At 67.1% G+C, this 22,257-nt stretch overlaps 1 protein-coding gene across 1 annotated transcript; it reads right to left on the bottom strand.

The window, feature by feature from the left end:
• Positions 1-1,387: 1,387 nt before the first annotated feature.
• On the bottom strand, positions 1,388-22,050 carry FIBCD1 (fibrinogen C domain containing 1). Its single transcript, XM_037494187.2, has 7 exons — positions 21,827-22,050; positions 15,350-15,829; positions 14,240-14,399; positions 13,691-13,827; positions 6,289-6,385; positions 2,128-2,307; positions 1,388-1,697 (listed from the first exon to the last, which is right to left on the bottom strand). Exons 1-7 carry the CDS (start codon positions 21,896-21,898, stop codon positions 1,438-1,440), a joined length of 1,386 nt encoding a protein of 461 aa, XP_037350084.1. The 5' UTR covers positions 21,899-22,050; the 3' UTR covers positions 1,388-1,437.
• Positions 22,051-22,257: the final 207 nt, after the last annotated feature.

Here is a 22,257-nt window from a genome sequence, read left to right as displayed (position 1 = left end):
CCGGTGTCAGCGGCCCCCTGGGCCTCTCCCTGGCCCACGCACACTTGTTAGTCAAGCACAGACTTCGGTGGGAGGGGAAGGAGAGAGGAGCCCCAGCTGCTCCCCCGGGAGCCTCAGGCGTCCTGCGAGGGGAGCCTCCCCTGCTGGCCGAGAAGGGGTGGCTGGTGCTGACTGGCATCCGGGCAGAGCCCCACTCTCAGAGACGCCCCCACAGGTGGGAACTTCGCAGCAGCTTCTACTCAAACCTCAGGTCCCGAGGCTGCCGGAACCTGTGTCCAGGTCATCGGGTTCGGCGAGCAGGTGCCTGCAGGTGTGGCGGGGCCGAGCGCGGTCCCCAGTCACCCGGAGGCCTCCAGCCCTCCCCACAGGGGGGCAGCTCCCACAGCCCCCAGCAGGGGGGCGCCCCACGGAGACATCAGCCTCCTGGGACCCATATCGGCCCCCAGCCCTCGGGTCAGGCCTCCACCCCCAGGCTGCCCCCAGAAGGCCCCAGGGCCCGGAGACCCTGGAGCTGGGTGGGGGTGGGGGCGGCCCAGGTCTCCAGAGTCCGGAGAACGGAGAGGTCCTCCCTGGCCTGCGCCCCAGGCCTGCGCCGGGTGGGCTGGGCCCGCTGCCCGAGGGAGGCAGCTGGGCGCAGCAGCCAAGGGCTGCATGGGGTGGGGTGCTGCAGAGGGGGTGGGCCCCCTTGGGACCCAGTCCCCGGGCAGCTGCGCCCCAGCCCGTCTGGCCGCGTGGGGCGCCCGTCCAGGCCGCCCTGGGCACCGGCCGCGCCCCGTCCTCTGGGGAGAGGCAGCTCCTCGGGCGCCTGGAGACGGGACGGGCCTCAGGCCTGATTCAAAGACCGCCGCGCCCCTCGGATCTGCTCCGGGTCTGCGCGGCCCCAGGCGGGCGGGCGCCAGGCGGGGGCGGCGGGGCGCAGCGCAGACCCGGGCCCCGAGCGGTCCGGGCAGGCGGAACTCGAGGGTCGCGCTTGCCCTGTCCCCATCAGCAGAGGCAAACGGGGGCTGGGGCGGCGCGAGGGTGAGGAGGGCTCTCAGGGGTAGGCGGGTGTGGCGCGCGGGTCAGCCCGGCTGCAGGCGGGGCTCGGAGTGCGCGGGCGGAGGATGGACTTGAGGGCGGGGCGGACCGGAAGTGGGCGGAGCGGGCAAGCCGTGGGAGGGGTGGGCAGGGCCGCAGTGGGCGGGGCCGGCCGTGGGCGGGGTAGGCCGGCAGTGGGCGGGGCCATAGTGGGCGGGGTGGGCCAGCCATGGGCGGGGCAGGCCGTGGGCGGGGCCACAGTGGGCGGGGTGGGCCAGCCGTGGGCGGGGCCGGCAGTGGGCGGGGTGGGCCAGCCGTGGGCGGGGCGGGCCGGCAGTGGGCGGGGTTGGCCGGCAGTGGGCGGGGCTGCCGGGGGCGGGGCCGGCGGCCGGGGGCGGGGCCGGCCGTGAGGTCTCGGGTCTAGTGGTCCTCGCGGACCGGCCGGACCTTCATCTCGGAGAACTTGAGCGAGTACTGCCAGCCGGTCCAGGAGGACCACTCGACGCCGTCGGCGTAGGAGGCGTGCGCGCCGCGCAGGTACTGGCCGTTGAGGTTGGACGTGTGGCAGTTGCGGTACCACCAGGCGCCGCGGTAGAAGGCCGCGCAGTTGTTGTCCGAGTGGTCGGCGTCGCGGTCCCTGGTGGTGAACCTCATGCCGCTGTGCTTCAGCAGCGAGTCCCCTGCGGGCGCGGCCGGCGCTCAGGGGCAGCGCGGGCGCAGCCTGCACCCCGCGCCCCCACGCCCGGGGGGGCGGCCCTGCGCCCGGCCCTCTCGCGCCCTGACCCCCGGGGCCCTCCCTGCTGCCTGCCGTGAGAGGAGGAGCCAGGGCAGGAGGCTTCCGGCCCCCACCTTAGAGACCCAGCAGAGCCCAAACCCAGGGTCCCGAATCCTGGCCCTGGGCTCGCTGTCCTCTCTGCAAAGTGGGCACCGGGCCCTGCCGACCTCACCCTGGGGGGGCCTTGCAACTGGAGGCGAGAAGCTGGGCTCGCGAGCCGGGAGGACGGAAGCGCTCACCTGCACGGCCTCCTGTGTCCTCCCAAGTGGGGAGACCCGGCTGTCCCCCACCCCGCCCCATGCCCCGCCCCATGCCCTGCCCCAGCCCTACCCCACCTGCGGTGCCCGAGTAGTCGGCCACGGTGAGCGGGTACCCGTCCTCCTCGGGGTCCACGGAGAACAAGCCCACGCTGAAGCTCCCGTAGCGGGCATAGGCCGTGCCGTTGTCGAAGTCCTCCAGGTCCACGTGCAGCTCATAGGCAGCCTGCGTGGTCAGGGCGTGGATCCTCTTGAGGCCTGGAGTGGGGGAGAGCGGGCAGAAGTTAGGGAGCAGGATGGCAAGAGCACAGCCCCCGCGGTTGGCCTCAGTAAGGGACGACAACTGCCGCTGTGTCCGCCAGCCGCGGGCTACTTCCTCCCGCCGGCCTGCGGGTAGCGGGGCACCAAGGACGAGCAGTGTTTCACGTGTGCTGCTCTCTGGCGCTTTAAGTCAGGCTGTGTGTTCTGGATGTGTGAGCTGGACACTGCAGACAGACTGCAGGGGTCAGGAGGAATCTGCAGAAAGGGCGGTGGCACCTTTAGTCTCTCACGCTGGGCTCCAGCAGATGAGATCTGGTATTCACACACTGAACCTGCCTCTGAGCCTTTGCTCATGCTGTTCCCTCTGCTGGGACACCTTTCCCTCCTCCTCACCTGGCTACTTTCTGTTCGTTCCCAGTCTTACCCCCAGGAAGGCTGCCCAACCTTCAGTCGGGGCGAGGACAGCCTCTGCCAACCCAGCTGCGCCCCGTCCGTCCATGTTTCTCATTCTGTGTCCCGGTGCCTGTTTCCCTGCCCAACCCCCCCCATGTGGAAGCTCCACAGAACATGTCTGTCCTGTTCATTGATGGATCCAGCATCTGAGGGCACCCTGCACACAGCAGGTGCTCAATAAATGCAGGTTAGTGGGTGAGAGGCAGAGGTGCTGTCTGAGCTTCTCCTGTCTCCAGGGCCTCACTGTGTACCCCAACCCCTGACCCGGTTCCTCCCCCTCTCTGTTCTTCCCCCTCAGTTCTCCCACACCCAAGCTCGGGGGTCTCACACCAGGCTCCCCCTTTCTCCTTTACCCACCTGCATGCAAGCACACGTACACACGCACACACACACACACACACACACACACACACACTCAAGGTGTTTCCTTACCAATTCGATTACCTCTTGATTAACAGGACATTTAATTAAGGCCCTTACAAGTTATCAGCGTCTAGTGACATTTCATCAGCCTCTCCCTGCTGCCTTTCCTGGGTGTCCAGCCGTGCACAGGTCAGCGCGTGTGAGCTAACGGGCCCGAGGGCTGAGCGGACCCCTCCCCGTCCAGCTGCGAGTCTGGGTCAGGGCAAAGAATGCCCGTGAGAAGAGCAGCATGGGCCTGCTCGTCCAGTGTCCCCCCCTCTGTCCATCTTCCTCCCCAGGGATGCAGCGAGAACCTGGGGAGCACCCAAAGGGAACCCAGTGAGGACCCGGGCTTTGAGAGCACAAGGGACTGGTCTCCTGCCCGCTCTGCTCCTCCTGGGCTGGAGTCTCAGCCAAGCCACACCCCCTCTCTGGACCCCAGTCTGCACTGGGGAGTGGGCTTCACGGGGCGGGTGTGAGGGGCCAGGGGGTTCCAGCGACTGTAAAGGACGGGCAGCAGAGACAGCAGCGGCCACCTGCAGGGGCTCACACATGCCGGGCACCGTCCTGAGCTTCCTGCGGATCAATGAGTCCGGTGGAATTAGAATGAGTCCAATTTGATTAAAGAATCCCTGGACAGCTCTTAGGACGGGGCCCGGTCCGCTGCACACATTATCCAGGTGCTCGCCGCCGCCGCGTGCAATGAGGCAGGTGCCGTTCCTTTCCCGCTTGATAGCTGAGGAGGAGAGTGAGGCCCAGGCGGGCGAGCGGCTGGCCCAGGGCACACGGCTGGGCTTGAACCAGGCCAGCTTGCCCAGGCTCCTTCCTCTTCTTCAGTGCTGGCCCAGGATAAATAACCCCATGCAGGAAGAGGGCAGGAGGACCAGTGCAGCAGGCACGCTGGAAGATCCCTTTCCCTGCCGGCTTTGGGAATGCTTTGTGCTGATGGGCCAGCTGGGGCCTAGGAGGGTCTCTGGGTGCCCCAAAGGATGTCGGGGCCTCTAGGGTTCCTCAGGACTTGGTTCACGCTCATCACCCTTCTCCCCAAGAGCACCTCTGGCTCTCTCCCTCCCTCCTTCCATCTCCCACCATCACTGTTCTCTGGGTTTCTCCAGCCCTTGTTGATCTGCTGGAATAATCGAAACCCCCACCTCTCTGGCCCCCTGGATGGTGAGCCCAGAGCTGACCCATCAGAACCTAAATCTCAGAGAACAAGGAAGGAGGCAGCGATTAAGGCCCCCAAGTCTATTTTTAATAAAACTGGGAGGTGAAAGCAGGGTCTGAAACCCAGGAGATATGCAAGAAAAGCCTGGCAGAATAATTCATAGTAATTCAGAACTTCCAGGACACAAGCAATAGTGCTACAAAAAGAAAATAGAAAAATGATGGCGTGACTGTGTATCGTGTGCATCTGGCAAAGCACCAATCACCTTAATATGTAAAGAGCTCCCGTAACTCAATAGGAAAGACAAAGCGCTGGCGGGAGGGGGCGGGAGTGTGGGAAGCAGGACGGAGCAGCGCAGGGGTGCTGAGGGCCGCCTCGAGTTGACATTCTCGTCAGGGCTCACTGTCTGCCTGGAGCTAATCAGGGCCTGCTTAGCTGCTTCCGCCCACTCAGTGGCTGCTGATAGATTTCAATTAAGATGCTCGAGCCTTGGAGGCGTCAGCGCGGTGCCAGCGGGGTGGGTGGTGATGCAGCGCTGGCCCAGGCGCCTTCTCCCGTCTTCACACGCCCTGTGGGGGGGGGCTCGGGGGGCCATCTCCCTACCTGGAAGCTCCTCTCCCCCGACCCCCGTCCTGCCCCTGCTTTTGTTCACTCAGGTCAGGACACGGTTCAAAGGTTGCCTGGGCGCCCTACCCCGACAACACGCGCAGACACGCGTGCACACTCCTGCTCACGCTCACACATGCTGGCTGGTGACTTGTGTCGGCCCTGCGAGGCCGGGTGAGTGTCAGGTCCGCGCACCTGGGCCGGCACACAGGAGGCCAGTGGGTCGGGGCAGTGGTCGTGGCGCCCACCGCGGGGTGGCAGCAGGCACAGCAGAGGTCAGGCCAAGAGGGCCCTTCCCTCACGCACCGCCGTTTGGGGGGAGGCGGACAGTTTACTGCCCAGGGGAGCGTGCACAGGGGAGTGGCCGCGGGGGACCCCATGACCGGGACCAGCCGACCCATCTACCAGGGGTTCTACTGGAGGCCCTGACAGAGCTGGACCCCACTGGAGACTAAACCTTGGCGCTCAGCCCCCTGGGGTGCTCCTCGCCAGCCACATGCCTCCTGGCTCTGCTCCTGCCAGGCTCCCTCGCACCCGCGCTCCCTCCTGCCCGTGCTCCCTCATGCCCGAGCTCCCTCCTGCCCGTGCTCCCTCATGTCCGGGCTCCCTCTCCCTCATGCGCTGCCAGGGAGGCTCCGGGGCAGGTGCACAAGGGCCTGCAGATGGTGCTCAGGCGCCCCTCGCCCCATGCCCTCTGCTTTTCGGGGTGGGGAAAATGTCCTGTGAAAACGTGCTTCAAATGGCAAATTGTGCCCTGTGATATGGTATTTCTGGGTCTGGGAATCACATCCCGAACCCCAACTTTAGCCATAATTCCGCCGAGCACATCCAGGACCCCAGATCTGTGATATCTGTGGATGTTTGTCTTTAGGATGAAATGATATAAGATTCAAATTTTAAACTGCGGGGTGATTTTAAGACAAACAGTAAGGAGCAGTAAGAGCCCTACTGTGTGCCAGCTGTGAGAGGGGGCAGGGCAGGCAGGGGCGCGCTGTGGGTCACCGGGAGCGCCGTGACCAGGCACGCCGACCCCGGGAACAGGGCCGTCTGGGGGTTGCCTGGACCTCCAGGATCTCCAGAAGGTCCCGAGCCACCCACAGCTCACTGGACCCGGGGTAACCACCTGCCCTGGTGCCCCCACGGACCCCACTGCGTGACTGCACTGCCTGCACGCGGCTACAGCTTCGTGTCACTGACCTCATTCCTGCTGACGGCTGCTCGCTGGCCCGGGCGGCCCCTGGGAGCCGAGCGGTGGCTGAGGCCTGGGAAACTCGGCGGACGGAGGGGCCCGGACCTGGCCGCCTGGGCCGATCCTCAGCAGGAATGCTCGCGCGGGGGGTCGGGGCGCTCACCTAACCAGTGCTCCCCGGTGAGCCTGCCGAAGCCGTCCCGGTAGGCCTCCCAGCCTCGGAAGAAGTTCACAGAGCCGTCCTCCCGCCGCTGGAACACCTGCAAGGAGGGGAGGCTGGGGGCGCGCACCAAGCTCAGGCCCCCCACGCCCCTCGCTGGTGTCCCCCAACCGCTCGCAAGGGGCCAAGGGGCCGGAGCACAGCAGGGGCTCGGCGCCTCAAGGTGGCAGACGGTGGGGCTGAATGCACCCCCCGCCCCCAAGATGGGACAGCCGTGGGCTGGGGTGGGGGAGAGAAAACACACGTGCCCCGGGGACCTCGGACGGGTCCTCGGCCTGCTCGGGCCTCGGTGTGTCAAGCAAGGGGGAGATGGGCCCGATGTATGTGCCCAGGTCCAAACAAGCCAAACAGAAACTCATTCTCGAGCTTTTAAAAGCGAATTGACACGCACTCCCAGACTTGGCCTCCCCTGAAGTCACGGCCCCCCCTGCAAAGAGCCGGGGCCGGGATGGGGGCCTGGGAAAGCGGAGCCCCAGTCGCTTCTGGGGGAGCAGGAGGCGTCCGCAGCCGGCTGGGGTGTGACCCGGGTACCGATGAGCCGCCAGCTGCCGCTGTTCTTCATTTTAATAACATTCTTGATGTGGGAGTCGGGAATCCCATCGGTTAAATTGCTTTGAAATAAGTACCACGCTGGTCCGGGCCGGAGCGGCCTCGAGTATTTACAAGATCCGCTGACAGCCCCGTTCCTGGCTCCCTCCCGCTCCAGCCCTTTCTGTTTAACAAGCCTTTTCCTTGCTCATTTGCCGAGGCAGCACCCCCTCGCCCCAGCGCCTCCATCTGTGCCGTCTGAGGTCCTCGAGGTTTGGCAGCCGCGCCTGTGAGCTAAGCAGCCTGATTTCAGTGGCCCAGAACGGCCAGGGCGGGGGTGGGGGTGGGGGGGCGCCTGGGGGCGTCCATCACAGGCCGGGTGCTGGGGGGGCCTGACGTCAGGTCGGGTTGGGAGGGGACACCCGGACTCCGTGGCAGCCCTGAGCCGTGAGTCTTCAGAAGGGCTGCTGGGGAAGAAATTCGATAAGGCGCGGGGAGATCTGAGGGGCCTGGAGAGCAGTATCGATGCGGGATTGGGATCCGGAGCACGTGCCCTTTGAAAGGCTTAATCCTGCCAGGAGCTCAGCTGTCCCTCCCAGAAGCTTCCGCAGCTGGGAGGAGGGGAGGCGGTGGTGGGAGGGGTCTCGGGGAGGAAGAAAGGCCCCGGTATTAGGGCCGGGCCCCAGAGCCCTGGTGACTTACTCCACCTCTCTGAGCCTCAGTTTCCCTATCTGTAAAATGCAGATTGCAGCATCCACCCCCACCACCCCCACTGCCCCCGGCTGTGGGAAGAAGCTCAGGGCACAGCGCAGACACAGGGGGTGTCCTCTGCCCTCTCGGCCCCGCACCCACTCTTCCTTCCAGGCTTGGGCCCTGGACCTCTCTCCCCGTCACCCTGGGGCCACCCCCACCTCTTTCATTCATCCAAGGGTCCCACTGAGCCCCTCCATGCCAGGTGCCAGCTGGGGAAACTGTCAGAGCCCACTGGGTAGAAGAGGACAGGGGAGCGGCCTGGGCTCAGGGGACAACCCCAGAAAGCGGGGAGAGAGTGGGTGTGCCCCGGGGCCCGGAGCACGGTGGGTTCCTGGAGCCCCTGCCCCTGCCAGGTGGCTTGGTTAGTCCCCGCCCCCCACCTCCCTCCCCCCCTGACAGGCCCTGCTCCCGGCTGTTCCCGTCATCACTATGAGGAAGTAGAAAGTGGGGTGCACAGGCAGGACATGAAGTTTGGACGCTGGACAGGGGAGCCCTGGGTGTGAGGGGAAGGTGGGCAGGAAGGCTGTGGGGTGGGTGGTGGAGGCCGGCCCCACAGGCTGTGCCCACGGCACCCGCTGCCACCCGCGCCCCGTGAGCACAGCCTTCCGGAAGGAGAGCAAGAGGCTTGGCCGTCGGCGCTCAGGGGACACGAGCTGCAGAGCCGGCAGCCCGACCCCACTCGCCGCCCTCAGCCTGCGCCGGCCGGACACCCAAGGCCACGTCCTACCCCCGGTCTGGCCGGTGCTGGTCGCCGGGCGTCCCAGAGCCGGCGTGGCCCGGCGCCCCGCGCCCAGAGCTGGCCTGTGAGCCCACCGTGTGCGGCCCCTTCTCCCCCCACCCGAGCTGGGGGCCTGTCTCGGGACCGCGGCCACCCGGACGCGGCCTGGCCCCGGGTGAGGACGGCCAGGGCACCGGGGCCGCCTCCTCACCCTGGAAAGGCCGCTCAGCTCCGGAGGCGGCGGCAGGCCCCTGAGCAGCCGCGGTGGTCTGCCGGTGGGTCGCTGTGGCCTGGGCCACGAGGGGCGGGCCCGACCCACCGTGTGGGGACGCCGGCCAGGAGGTGGCCGCCTTGCCAGGCAGGAGCCCCCGTGGGCGGCCCAGCAAGGACCTCGGCCTCCGGAGCCGGCCTCCCCTACGTGCGCCCCTGCAGAGCGGCTGCAAGTTCCCCGGACGCGGGTCCTGCTGGTGCCGACGCCTGCCCGAGGGGCCCTGTGGCTCCGAGCTCCAGGGGGTCTCCGGGCTCCAGGGGTGAGGGCGCGCGAGTCACCCCGCGGATGGCCTTCGACGGCGGAGGCGGGCTCAGCCCGACAGGACGCCCCCGGAGGGGAGGGAGGAGAGGACGCAGGGCCCCCCTCTCCTGCCTGCACACCAGCTCCCCGTAAGGGGCAACACGGAAACAAAACGCTGGTTTCTTCCCCTTGAGGCTGAAACACGCAGCCGTCAGGCTCCTGGGCCAGCTCCCGGCCCCGGGCTGCAAAGCGGCTGCTGCAGAAGGACCCTCGTCGCCCGGCGGCTGGTGCGTTTGCGGGGTGTGCGCTCTCGGAAGCCTGCTGCCCGCCACCGGGCGTCTCCCCAGCCCGCGGGCCCTGCCAAGGGAGTGCTCGGCCACATGGTCCTGCAGATGGTGCCGGGCGGCGCTGAAGGAAGCAGGAGGGAGCGACAAGAGCGGCTGCCTGTCCCAGCTTGTCAGACGTGTCCCTGGGGCATGCTGCTCTGGGGCTCCAGGCGCCCCCAAACTCATTTCCTGGGCTGGGCTCTGAAGACCTGCTCCTTATCAGCAAAGGGGTGCCAAGCACGGAGCGGACATCCTCCACATCCAGGTCCGCCCCGGCTGGCACCAGCCAATGCTTGGAGGACAGCCACGGCCCTCCCCCACTGCCCAGGAGCGAGGTGGCCGTGGGCCCACTTGGCAGATGGGAAGACCAAGGTTGGGAGGGGCGGGGTGAACTCTGCAGGCCCGGGGGGCCTCAGCCTTGAGGCCAGAAGAGAAGGTCCGATGGTGTCCAAAACCCCAGGCTGAGGGTGGCTGAGGGGCACTGCTCCTCCCACGCCCAGGAGCCGACCCAGCCCTCACAGTGGCGGAGCACGGCTGAGCCCCGGAAGCACCCTGGGCTGACCCCCAGGAGACCCAGGTTCTCTCACTCCAGCAACAGGCTGTGCGGCCTCAGTCTTGGCTTCTCTCTTTGGCCAAGGGAGAGAGGCTGCCCCAGGTGCCTGCAGCGTGCCTGCGCTCTCAGCCCTCAGGTAGCTCAGACCCAGGAGCAATGGGCACGGAAGTCAGCAGCTGCAGGCAGCTCCCAGCCTGGCGCATTTCTTCCATCTAGTGCCTCGGTTTCCTCATCTGAAAATGGGGATTTTAACGGCCCTGTGCTCAGAGTTTGGGTGATGGTTAAATGTGCTGGAATACCGAGCATTCAGGGTGCCAACAGCTGCTGTAACATGTGCCGGGAGCTCAGAGGAGAAGCCATCTGCTGGGGTGACTGGGAGGGTGGCCCAGGAGGGCTTCCTGGAGGAAGAGACATTCGGCTGAACCGCACATTGAGCAGAGTCTTGAAGGTGGTCAGAAGCGCTGAGGGACGGGTGGGTCCAAACCCCAGAAGCAGGGAAGGGGGTGTTTGCCGACTCATCAGGGTTCCCAGGAAGCAGCACCTGGGATTTCTCCTAGACTGTGATGAAGCTGCTACAGAAACCCGCTGCAGGCAGAATCCAGCGGTGCTGGCTGTGCTGCTGCGGCGTCCACCTGCGCGGGGATTCTGGGAGGAGGTGGGGAGGGCCGTGGCAGGGCGTTCTCGTTTTCAAAGAACTAAGAACTTGGCCTTGAGGAGCGAACGCGGTCCTTCAAAGGTGACCTTGGGCAGCTCCGCCAGCTTCCCCAAATCCCTCCTGACGCCTCCGGGCAGCACCCCCAGGAGGCCTCAGGGCTTGCCGGCAAGAGCACAGTTTCCAGAATAAGGCGAGCCGAGTTCAAATCCCAGCTCTGCTTCTCACAGGTCATGTGACTGCAAACAAGGCACGACCCCTTCCCAGCCTCAGTTTCCCTTTCTGCGAAGTCCCCACCCGCAGCCTTGCAGGGTCTCAGCCGAGACACAAGGGAACGCGGCTGGTCTGACGGCACCACGTCCCTCCTTCCAGGACCAGCCGCCTCGCCCAGAAGGAAGCGGGCCCACGCCTGTTGTTGACTGAAAATGGTACCCCCGGGCTTGGCGCCGTGCCCCGTTCCCAGGCTTGGCAGGCCGGCCGCGGCTCCTGGCAAGCTCGGCTCGAGGCTGCCGTTTCTCAAGTGCTCGGCACAGACTAGCGCCCCCACGGCCCCAGCCGCTGGGGGGGGGGGGGGAGGAGGAGGGGCTTTCTGGGGAAGGCGTCCAGGGCACGTGGAGTGGCCTGCGCTGCCGTCATGCGTAGTGACAGGCCTGCGCCCCCTCCCGGGGAGTCCGCCCTGAGCGGGCCAGCAGCGGCCTCTGCACGGGGAGCGCTGGCCGCCGGGGGGAGCCGTGTCCCCAGGGGGGTGTCCTGTCTGGTGGACTCCGGAGTCCTGAGGCCCTGCCTTTCCAGAGGGGGGCGCCCTGGCAGGAGCTGCTCCTGGAGGGGGGCGCCCAGGGAGCGTTTCATCTCTCCCTGCGTCTGATCTGGCTGCCGGCTGCGCTTCCTTTGATGTCTTCCGAGTGAGGGAGGGATTTTCCTCCCGCCTGGGGCGCTCAGGTGGGGCGGGAAAGGGGCTTGCGGAGGGCAGGGGAGGGAGGGGCAGGAGGGGGAAGGCGGAAGGCGGAGAGGGGGGCCTTCTCCCCCGGCAGGGCCTGTTTGAGGCACATGTGAGCCAGCTGCCGGCGCCAACCATGCCCCGGCTGGCAGAGCGTGGCCCGGCGGGACGGGGCTTCGGGGTCTCAGCTCGCGGTCCCCGGGTGGGAGGCGCTGGACAGGCTGCCTTCTGTGCCTTCGGTGATTATGGGGCGCGGGGCAGAACCCCAGGCAGACCCCGGTGTGGGCAGTCCACCCACCCCGCCTCCCCTGCCCCACCCCGGCCCCTCAAGCTCATGTTCCAGCAGCTCCTCGAACCCAGAACATGCCAGACACCCGCAGCCCCTGCGGCCCTTCACACGTGTGCCCTTTGTCTGGAACATGCCACCCGCTTCGTCCCCAGCGCTCGGGCCTGCCCTGAGCGGAAGCCTCTCTTGGTCGCCCCGGGCTGGTTGGGGGCTCTCCTCGGAGCTCCCCAGGGCACCCCAGACCTGCAGCCCTCACCCAGGTCAGCTGGTTTGCCTGCTCCCCACTAGCTGGGAGCTCGCTGCCCATCCCTGTGGTTGGTGCTTGGGGTTGGACTGGTGGACCAGCGTCACAGACATGCTACAGCTGAGCACCAGGCTGGGCCTCTGGCCTGGGCACTGCCCCAGTGGGTCACTCATCTGCTGGGCGGCCTTAGGCAAATCTCTTGCCCTCTCTGAGGCTGCCCTGTGGGCCTCCAGCAGGTGGGAGGGTGTCGGAGCAGTATACGATCTATAAACTGTCAAGTGCCGCCTGGGCTGGCAGGAAGCAGGTGCTGGCTGGATTGTCCAGCCTGGCGCCCTGTCCAGTGAGCAGAGCCATCCAGGGTCGGCTCTCAGGTCCGGCACCTGGACAAGCAGCCTAACTAGGATGGATGGCAACAGGGCCGGGAGGCGTCGGCCACCTCCTTCCCAAACGACAATTGAGCTTGCGAGAGATTCCCCGTGGCAGGTGATCCTGACAGATGCCCGGAGGTCTATGGGTCAAGACTGCTCTTGATATTAACATTGATCGGCCAAGCAAGCACCTCAGCCCAGCTCTGCCTTTCTTCCGGGGGCCCAGATCTGACCCTGCTCTGGGCGAGGGCTGAGCCAAGCCACGTTCCGCGGACTCCCTTCTAACGGCTTGAAGCCCAGCCAGGCCTCGGAATTACCCGCCTCCCGCCCAAATCCTGACTGACTTCCCGGGAGACTGGAAGCCCACGCGCTGGGAAGACGCACGGCCTGGCCGCCGTCTCGGTCTTTCATTAAGCCTGTCCCGGCCCTTAACGCTGATTTCTGGGCTCTGGTGCGTCTGTGCTGTTCTGCCTGCCCAGGGGCTCCCAGAGGCAGGAGCCATAACTCACACGTTCTGAGTTAGGAAAACAAAAGAGCTTTTAGCCCCAGACGTGGACCGGGCACATTTAAAAGCTCTCCTCCAGAGCCTGCAGAGTGGTTTAGAGGCACGTCTGTCTTGGGGTCTTTGGGGAGTCTCAGCTGCTCTCACACAAGCTCCCGGAGGCAGGTTCTGCCCTCCGATGTGCTCCCCGCCCCCCAGCCCCGCGCAGGTGGGGCCTCCTCCGTTTCACCCCCGCCCCGAAACAGCTGACCCCTTTCAAGACTGACCCAGGCTGCCCCCGGCCTCACATCCCTCTATGCAGCCCCCTCTGGAATTTTCCATCTCTTCTCGCTGGATATGAGGGCACTGAAGAGTCAACGAGCTCGCTCGCTGGTTCCCTGGTGAGACGGGCAGCGTCCTCTCGCCCGCCCAGACTGCATGGGAGGGTCTCAGCTCGCTGATGCCTGCAGCTGCGCCCGCCCCTTCACCTCCTGACCCTGCGCCCTGTAACTCCACACGTGAGCACCCTGGAGACATGTCAGCACAGGTCCCCCACCTTGCCAACACCCCAGGACACCTTCCAGGGCCCCCTAACCACTGCTCTGGCAGGGCCACACCTCCTGGGCAGAAGGCAGCTCAAGACAGGAGACGGCAGCTCCCAGGGCCCCCTGGCTGGGCCAGAACACACACTGGGCCCCCCGGCTTGGCTTGGGCACGTGCCAGGCCCCCCCAGCTCAGCTTGGGCACACGCAGAGGCCCCCTGGCTTGGCTTGGGCACACTCCGGGCCCCCCGGCTTAGCTGGGACGCATACTTGCTGGTTCTGGCTTCTGTGGGTGTGGACTTTGGGGGAGATCGTGGGCGAGCTGGTGGGGGTGACAGATTGCCCAGGCAGGGCTAAACTAAGGGTGGGAGGCAGACTGAGAGGCTGCTCCAAGCACCCCAGGGTCACAGGCCTCCTGGGCCAACCCCCGCCCCGCTGGGACTCACCGTCCAGCCGCCGCCGTCCGTCCGCATGTCGCAGTAGACCTGGAAGCCGGCGGGGTAGTGCGTGGGGAACACGGAGTACACGCCGTCCTGCTGCTGCCCGCTCAGGAGCACGTCTAGGCAGTCACGCGGCCGAGAGCCTGGGGCAGGGGAGGCGGGTCAGGGCGTTGGCGGGCGCTGGGCTGCCCACCCTCCTGTCAGCCCCGGGCCTCTCTGACTGTCCATCTGTCCACCCGGCGATGTCGCGTGGGCCCCACAGCCCACTCGGGGTCAGACCTGGCCCCGCCGCTCCCCGAGGCCTGGGCAGGCACCCGCGCGGAACTCACTTTCCTCATCTGAGGGTGGGCCCAGGGTCCGGGATCCACAGGAGCGGGGGTGAGGCCGCAGGGGCCTTGGCCAGCAGCGGCTGGTCTTCTCAGGGTTGTGGGGTGTTGGGGGTGAAGAGGAGGCCACCGAGGAGCGAGGTTGGGCCCCAGGCACCTCATCACCAGGTCACCCTCTCCCTAGCTTTCCCTGCCTTTGGGGGACGGGGCCTGGCACCCAGCCACTCACCGTTGGCACATCCCCGGGGCCGGGATCCCCTGGCCGGGGCCCTCTGCAGGTCAGCCTTGACGCGGGGCCGGCCCAGCCCCCGGTCCCTCTGCAGGGCGTCCAGGATGTCGCTGACCGAGCTCACCAGGTGGGCCATGTGCCCTTGGCTCTCGGACAGAAGCTGTGAGCGCAGGGTGGGTGGGGGCTGGTGATGAGAACGCCCCGCTCCCCGCCCCGGAGGCCCCATCAGTCACCGAGACCGCCTGACGGTGGGCACTCCCCACGGCAGCGCCACGTGAGAGGGGCCACTGCCCATGGTCTAGGGCTGCTGGGCAGGGCGTTGGAAGGGGCTGGGGCCGCTGTCAGTGGGGTTTGACTGCTTGTCCCGGAGGGCCTGAGTCACAGGGTGATGGATAGGGGTGGCAATTGGGCAGGGCGCCAGAGGCCAGAGGCCAGGCCTGACCCCCTCCCGGTGCCCTGCACCAAGCACCACCTATCACTAGTCTCGATTTCCTTTCTGCAAAGTGGCCAGAAATCCCCGGCGCTGTGAGGGGGAGGGTCCGAGGACGTGCCAGAGACCTTCGGGCCTGCTGGGAGCCTGCGGGGCCCGCCTGGGACTGGGCAGGGGTGCGACGGAGTGGCTGGGACAGGGCAGGCTCTGGCTGGGCTCTCAGCTGGCCGCTTCTTCTCACTGAATGGCCGTAAGGTGGGGGGGACCGGGGCGGGGGCGCCCCTCTTCCGGGCCTGGCAGCACAGCGGGGGAAGAGGACTTGCCACGGGACCACGGGACCTTGAACCTTGATGGAGGTGACATCCTGCCTCCCCTCGTCTCCCCTGCACCCAGCGTGGGCGGCCTCTGCCCGGGCCCCGAATTGACCTGAATGCCGGCAGCCTCGGGGGCTGCACCAGCACGGCACAAAGGAGAAAAACTGGGTTTGAACCCTGGGGCCAGGAGCATGTGGCGCTGGGTGCGGGTCACCGCTCAGCCTCATCTGCTCGTCTGTCGATGGGAACAGCCACAGGCCCTGGTCCCGGCACCGGGGGACCAAGGGGGTATGGACATCAGGCACGGCACAGGGTGGGCCCCGCGGACAGCAAGCCCCCACCCGCCCCGGCCCTGGGGCCCCTTACCTGGATGAGGCGGCCCTGCTCGCTCTGCAGGGTGCTGAGCCCCTGGCCCAGCGCCCCGTGTCCCTTCCGCAGCCCCACGCACTCCGCCTGCAGCTCCGAGGCCCGGGCTAGCAGCCGGGGCAGCTGGTCGGCCAGGGTGTCCAGCAGCTCCTGCTCCTGCGGGTTCGCCAGCCGAGGCTCGGCGTGGTGCTGGGTCAGCGCCTGCAGGACGGAGGCCTGGGCGCCCTCCAAGCGGGCGAAGCTGTCGGCGAGGTCGGGGCAGCGCGGGTCAATGAGGATGCTGAGCTGCGAGCTGCCGGCCCTCTCCACGGTGACCAGGGCACTGTTGGCCCCGGCCGGCCCAGTGCTGACGACGGGAGGGGGCGCCGTGCCAGGCGCGCGGGCGTGGTTCAGGAAGAGCACCGCGCCAGTGACCGCCACGGCCAGCAGCACCGCCAGCGCCAGCAGCACCGTGCACAGCACGTAGCCGCAGCCGGGCCGCTGTGGGCCAGTCCCGGGCACACACAGACAGACGGACAGACAGGAGAGAGATGGGCGGCATCAGAGGCAGGCCTGGGCGCTGCCTGCTCGGTGGGGAGGGCCTGGCAGCTCAGGGCAGGGCTCCACCCTTGGGAGGCCTGGACAAGGCTCAGAGGACTCCCTTCAGAGGATGGGGGGGTCACGAGAGACAGAACCCCAGAGAGGGCACAGACAGAGGACACACCGATCTAGCAAGAGCCAGAGACGCGGGGAGACAGATGCCGAGGAGGAAAAGCAGAACGGAGGAGGCAGAGCCGGGGAGACCAATGGGGGGGCTTTCCTTGTGCTGCCCCTGACCTTGGGAGGGGGACCTCATTTTGCTGAGCCTCAGTGTCCTCGCCTGGACACAGGGAAACTCTGTGGAACCGCGCCTGTACCGTGAGCCTCCGGGGCAGGGACCACCCACCTGGCACAGGGCAGTCCTGGCGGCTGGATGGAGGTGGGAGCGGGGAGGGGGTGCGCACCCCCGGCGGCCATGCTGCGTGGGGAGGTGGTGGAGGGCCCGGGCCTAAGCGCCCAGTGGGCAGAGGCTCATGACCTCCAGGCTAGCCCCTGTCCAGCGACGCCACCTCCCACCCAGTCGCCTGCGGCCAGCAGCTTCCTCCCGCGCGGGGGGCACCGTCCCGTGGCCGAGCGCACGCCGGGCTCGCCACCAAGAGCCGCCCAGCCCCACGCTGTGCTGGGGCTCATTCCTCAGATGGCAAAACTGAGGCCCAGGGAGCAGCGGCCCCTCACCCAAGGCGAGCCGGGAGCCCGCACTGGAGCCGCCGTGACCCTGGCCGGGACGCGGGCGGGGCCTGTGTGTCCAGCTGCCGGCTGAGGACTGTGGGTCCCTGGCCTGCGGCGTGACTGGGTGTCCAGACCAGGCTGTGTCAGCTGCTGTCCTGCCACCCTCCGAGAGCCGTGGGAGGCACCTTGCCCCCGAGCAGCTCAGCTCGAGCCGACGAGTGAACGGCTTAAGGTCCCCCGCTGGAGAGGCCGCGGCCAGCCGTGTCCCCTGCGCCTCCGCAGCCCCCGCCTCTCGGGCTCCCGCCCTCCTCACCCCCCGGCCCGGCCCTGGTCCCTGGAGGGAAGGCAGAGGGCACAGAATGGGGGGAGCTGCAGGGGGCCCCTGGAGGCCGGGGTTCCACGGGCGGCGGTGAAACGCGCAGCGGAGCAGCGTCCTCGGAGATCACCTTAAACGCGGAGCTGGTCGCTCCCGGGCTGCGCTTACGTGCCTGGCAAAGGGATCTGCCCGAGACAAGGGGGGTCTTGAGCAGATCTTGAGGCTGGAGCAGGGTACACCCCGGGGGGTCTGCGGGATGAAGCGGATGTCCTGTGCCTCCCCCTAGGGGTGAAGGTGGGAGGCCCTGAGGGAACCCCAGGCTGCGGGAGGCAGGGGAGCCCAGAGCGCGGGGTTCAAGGCCCGCAGGTGCGTGAGCTCCCAGCTGGAGCCAGAGGCTTTGTCCTGTGGGACCCCGGAGCCTGCCCAGGTCAGTGGCTGCCCAGGCAGCTCTGGCCAAGGGGACAGCGAGACAGACCGGTGTCAGGGGCAGCGGGAGGCTGAAAGCCCCGGGGGTGCCTCCCCGAGGTGGGGGTTGCCCTAGCTGTCTCTCCTGTGCGCCCAGTCCCCAGAGGCAACCCCGAGGGGCGGGGGGCCAGGGTGAAGGAGGCCTCCTGCCAACCAATCCTGGCCTCACTCACCACCCTGGATTTTTATGGGAGCTGGGTGGGAGCAGGCCCAGGCCCGGCTGGGTTGAGATCACACCCCTCGTACGAAGACAGTCTCCCTCTGGAGGGAGTCCAGGCACAGCTGGATCGGGGTGCAAGCTGCGCCGGCCTCCCATCTCCCAGGAGCCCCGAGTCAAGGGCAGGAGGCTGTTTATCTGGTGGAAACCTGCCGTGGGGCTCCGGAGCGGGAGAGCCATAGTGTGCGGCGTGTGGTGGGGCCCTCGGGGGCTCAGGCACAGAGTGTGCCTGGTGGGGGATGAGCACCCAGACCCTGCCCCCGCCCCTAGTCCCTGGGGAGTCCTCACCTTCCCTCTGGGGCCACGAACAGCTCCTGTCCTGAGCCCCAGGCCCCGGCAGGGGGGAGTTCTAGAGACCCCTCAGGTGAGGAGTTGATGGTTCTGCTTGTCATTCTGGGGCCCCGAAGACGAGGGAGGAGGGCCCGCGGGCTTGTTCTGCGAGCTCTGAGGAGGATCCCCAGCCCCCAGGGGAGCAGCTCAAGGGAGCAAGGACCAGGGCAGCTGCCTACCCTGAGTTCCAAGCCTCCAGCTCAGTCAGCCCTGGCTCAGGGTCCATTTCCGGGGAGGGAACTCCCTCCCCCCAATACACACAGGATGACCCACCTGGGCCTCCAGCCCACTCACCCCAAACCTGAGCTCTGCTGGTTTCCGGCCGGGGTGGCGCCCCCGCCAAGTGTCCACTCCAAAGCTGGTGCCCCCTGGGTTTCCCTCCCTCACCGCTCACCCCCGCCCCGCACTGCCAGTCACCTGGCTCTGGCCACGCTGCCTTCTTGGCGCCTCCTGTCCCCGCTGTGCCCTCTGAAGGTGCAGATCCTCCAAGTCACGCTCATCTCCCTGCCGCCTCACCGCCCCAGCCCACTCCAGCCCCCCACAGCCTTGCCCTCCGCCGCCCCCTGCCTGTTCCAGTCCCCTGCACGCTGCGGCTCGTGCGCCCCGGCCTCTGAGCCCCCGCCCGGGCCTCCTCTGCACGCCTGGCCCCGGGGCATGCCCACCACAGCCGCACCCCTGGGCTGGCCGGACACCCTGGGCTGGCCACTGAACTCCTGAGGAGCTGACCAGAAGGGGGGCTCCTGGGCCCCCCGCTGTGCTCTCCGGCCGGGGAGGGGCTAGTGACCAACAAGCCCCGCGTGGAGGAGGTGCAGGGTTCGGGTTAGACACCAGGAAGAACTTCCCCAGGAGATTTTTTTTTCCTTTCTGGAATGTTTTTAGCAGTTTTGGAAGCGTGAAGGGCCGGGGTCTGGGGTAAGCCAGAGCCCCCCTCCCCGCCGGGACGCCTGGTCAGGGAACGGCTCAACCGCCAGCCCCCTCGGAGGACCCGGGGCTGGAAGAGTCATGTCGATCCCTCGGTCCTTTCTTCGGAGCAACCCCGAACTCCCGACTGTCATCCTCCACCCCGAGGGGTGAGAGCCCCTCGTTCAGAGGGGGCGCAGGGAAGCCCTCGTGAGCCAGCAGCTTGTCCGAGGTCACCCAGCAAATAAGGAGCTGAGGCCGGACAGGGGCGGACGCAGCTGGACCAGGACACCCAGGCCGAGGAGGTCATCAGACACCCCGACTCGGCCTGAAAGGGGAGCCCTGCCCTGGGGATCACACACCCAGCTGAGCAGGCCCAAGGAGGAAGGTGGCCTGTCCCTCCAGCTCCCCCCGGCCCGTCTGCACCCTGGGGCTCGCATGAAGCCCCACCCGTTTCCCAGCCTCCCGTCCCTCATCCGTCCCATGGCTTCCTCTCCCCAGCCGCCGGCCCGGGGTGACCGGCACTGGAAATGAGAACGGGAAGGTGAACCCTGTGGGAAGGTGGCCCCGGCAGCTCGGTCCTGGAGGAGGCGACCCCCTCAGGGTGCTCCGGGCGGGAGCTGCACGGTCTGATGTGGTGTCGGGGCAGAGGAGCCAGCGGGACCCGGACAGCCGCGGGAGGGGCCGGGCCACTCTGAGAACAGCCGCCTCAGAGCGCACAGCACTGGACAGTTGGCAGAACGCGCTGCATTTCACGGGCCCCTCGCCGCAGCCCGGCCGTGCGGAGGGACCGGGGATGGCGGGTTCCATATTACAGATATTCAAGCCCGGAACAGACAGGGGAGTGACTGACCCAGAGTCACCCAGCACGTCTACGGCTGAAATGCAACTAGAAACAAGGAAGAGAGGGGCCCAGGCCTGAGGGAGCGGACCCCGAGGGAGCCAGGGCAGGGAGGGTCCAGGAGAGGCCTCCCCTCTCATCTGAAGCTTCAAACAAGCCCGAGGGGGAGGTGCACGTGATTTTACCCCGGGCCCTGGAGGCCGCAGCCCTTGCTGCCTCTGATGCCAAGCTGTGTTCTGGCCTGGCGGCAGCTAGAATTGTCTCCCCACAGAACAAACAGCAGAGGGAAGCGGGGCCCACCCAGGAGGCTTTAAAGTCACATTTCAAACAGCTCCCCAGCAAACCACCTCCCCTTGAGACAGAGCGGCCCTGGCTGGCTCCTCTCCACAGTTCCTCTGGCCGAGCTTCACGCCATTCAATTTAGCAAATAACCCTCAGCTCACAACCTGAGCTGCATGGGAGGGCTGGGGTCTGGGCCCAGGGGAAGAGCTAGAGAGAGGGGCCCAGAAGGAGAGGTGTCCACAGGGAGCTCCTGAGGGAAGAGGGACTCAGGAAGAGGGGGCAAGGCTGTGAGCAAAAGGCAGCTGAGCAGCACAGACTCAGTGCCGCTGGGACTTCGAGGCATGGCCAATGGGCATCAGGGAAGACTTCCTGGAGGAGGTGGCTTTCTAGAAAGTTTTGAAGAATATGTAGGGTCTCTCTGCATGAATGTGTATGTGTCTGAGAGCTTGGTGGTGCCAGCAAGATGAAACAGCAGAAGTTTGGAAATGGGCAGCCTTGTGTGAGACTAGGGGTTGGCACATGACAGAGAGCCCATGTCTGTAAGGGCAGGAAGAATGAGCCAGGCTGGGGATGACCCTGAATGACAAGTCTGGGAGGTAAGACAGCTCTTCCCAGGAGGGGAGAAAGTCAGACTTCAGCAGGAACAGACTGTACCTGGGGATGGCTCGGTGTGGAACTGACATCACAGAGGAACACCCCACCCCTGGGAGGTATGGGAGAGACCTGGGGTCAGGCCTGGCTTCAAATCCTTGCTCTTCTGCCAACATGCTGTGTGACTTGGGCACACACATTGACCTCTCTGAGCCACCGTCCCCTGCCTGGCCCCCAGGCAGCTGCAGCAAGTGAGATTGTGCGGGTGGCTGGGAAAGAGCTTTGCACACTGTAGGGGCTGGACCCCCACACCATGGCCCTGTCACCTCAGACAGCGCAGAGCACGCTGAGCTCCTGCCAAGGCGCGCCCCTGCCTCCCCGCTTCTGCGCTGCCAACGTGAACAGTTCCTTCCCCAATGACATCTGCTTGGGAGTAATTTGAAATTTAAAATGGGCAGCCCCACATCCCCGCTCCGTGGCGAGCAGGCCTCCTCATTTGCCTGCCTGCGCCAGTCCCTCGGCAGCCGGGCCTGGGGCAGCCCCAAGGCGGCCCCTCACTCAGCTTCCAGCCCCGGGCTCTGCCCTCCCTGCCTCCCCTGCACAGCCCTGGGCACCCTCCAGGCCTGCCCCCTCCTCTGGCCCTGAAGAGGCAGCAGCAGGCCGGGTGAAACGAAGCGACCCAGACCTTGTGGACCGACACAGGTTCAAGTCTCAGCAGCGCCGAGGTCCCTGCAGCCGGAGCTGCTACCTCCAGTCTCTCTTTCCTGCCCGGCAGCGGAGACTCAGAATGCAGCCCCAGCCATCTGCGCCAGGCGGGTATTGATTGATGGGGGGGGGTTGCTGGCTAAAGTGTGAGGATTGGGAGGGGACAGGCAGGTTGTCAGCCGGGTGCCTAGACAGGGCAGTGCCCTGGACACTCAGTGTCCAGATGCCCATTCCAGGTGAGGAAACGCGGACCCCTGGGTCAGGAGGGGTGAGTTCTGTGGTCACACCTGCAAGTAAAAGGCTGGTCACACCGAACTCTCAGCCCCTGGCTCCCTCTGCACACGCGCACGGGGAGTGTTGGGGGCTAAGGAGGCCTTCCGTGTGGATGCCACCGGGCGGGCACCCCAAACCATGAGCTCAAGCCGCCCTGAAGCAGGAAAGGAGGGCACTGGCTCTGCCTAGGGTTTCCCGGGTGTCCCGGCGGCGCGCCCCAAACTCCTGCCTCCGCGCTGGCCCCCCCCCCCCCGCGGCCCAGAGCGCCCCCGCCCCGCCCGCCCGCGGCCCCACTCGGGCTCCGCGTACCTGCGGCTTGTCGCGTGGTCGCTCCTCAAGTTGGGAAGCGCCGCCCATGGCCTTCCAGCGATCGTTGACCATCCTCGGCGGGGCTCGCGGGGTGCCCGGGCAGGCGCGCCGCTGCGGGGCGCAAAGGCACCGAGGTGGGCGCGGGCTCCGGCGCGGCGCGTGGTGCCCGCTCGCCGGCTCCCGGCCTCGGTGCCCGGCGCAGGGGCGGCCCGGACCGGCGGGCGCGCGCGCGCGCGCGTGTGTGTGCGCGCGTGTGTGTGTGTGCGCGCGTGTGTGTGCGCGTGTGTGCGCACGCCCGCGCGGGGGTGTGCGGGGGAGAGCGGGCGCGGGAGCCCCAGAACCGCCGGCCCTCGCCTGCCTGCGCTCGCGCTGCGCCGTCCCCGCCCCCGGCCCGGCTCCCGCGCCTCCCCGCGCGCTCCCTCCGCTCGCGC

The sequence above is a fragment of the Talpa occidentalis genome, unplaced genomic scaffold, assembly GCF_014898055.3.
Source record: "Talpa occidentalis isolate TD23 unplaced genomic scaffold, MPIMG_talOcc4v2.1 talOcc4.7, whole genome shotgun sequence".
Taxonomy (NCBI): Eukaryota; Metazoa; Chordata; class Mammalia; order Eulipotyphla; family Talpidae; genus Talpa; species Talpa occidentalis.
Note: the sequence above shows the minus strand (reverse complement) of the source record. Positions and strands in the feature narration are given on the sequence as shown.

What these genes read in the sequence shown, in the direction of transcription:
- FIBCD1 (XM_037494187.2), bottom strand. Translation starts at nt 21,898, where the DNA reads ATGGTCAACGATCGCTGGAAGGCCATGGGCGGCGCTTCCCAACTTGAG. An exon ending in CACCGGGGAGCACTGGTTAG is followed by an intron (nt 2,308 to 6,288) that starts GTGAGCGCCCCG and finishes CCCCCACTCCAG; the next exon opens with GCCTCAAGAGGATCCACGCC. An exon ending in CGACTACTCGGGCACCGCAG is followed by an intron (nt 1,698 to 2,127) that starts GTGGGGTAGGGC and finishes CCGCGCCCGCAG; the next exon opens with GGGACTCGCTGCTGAAGCAC.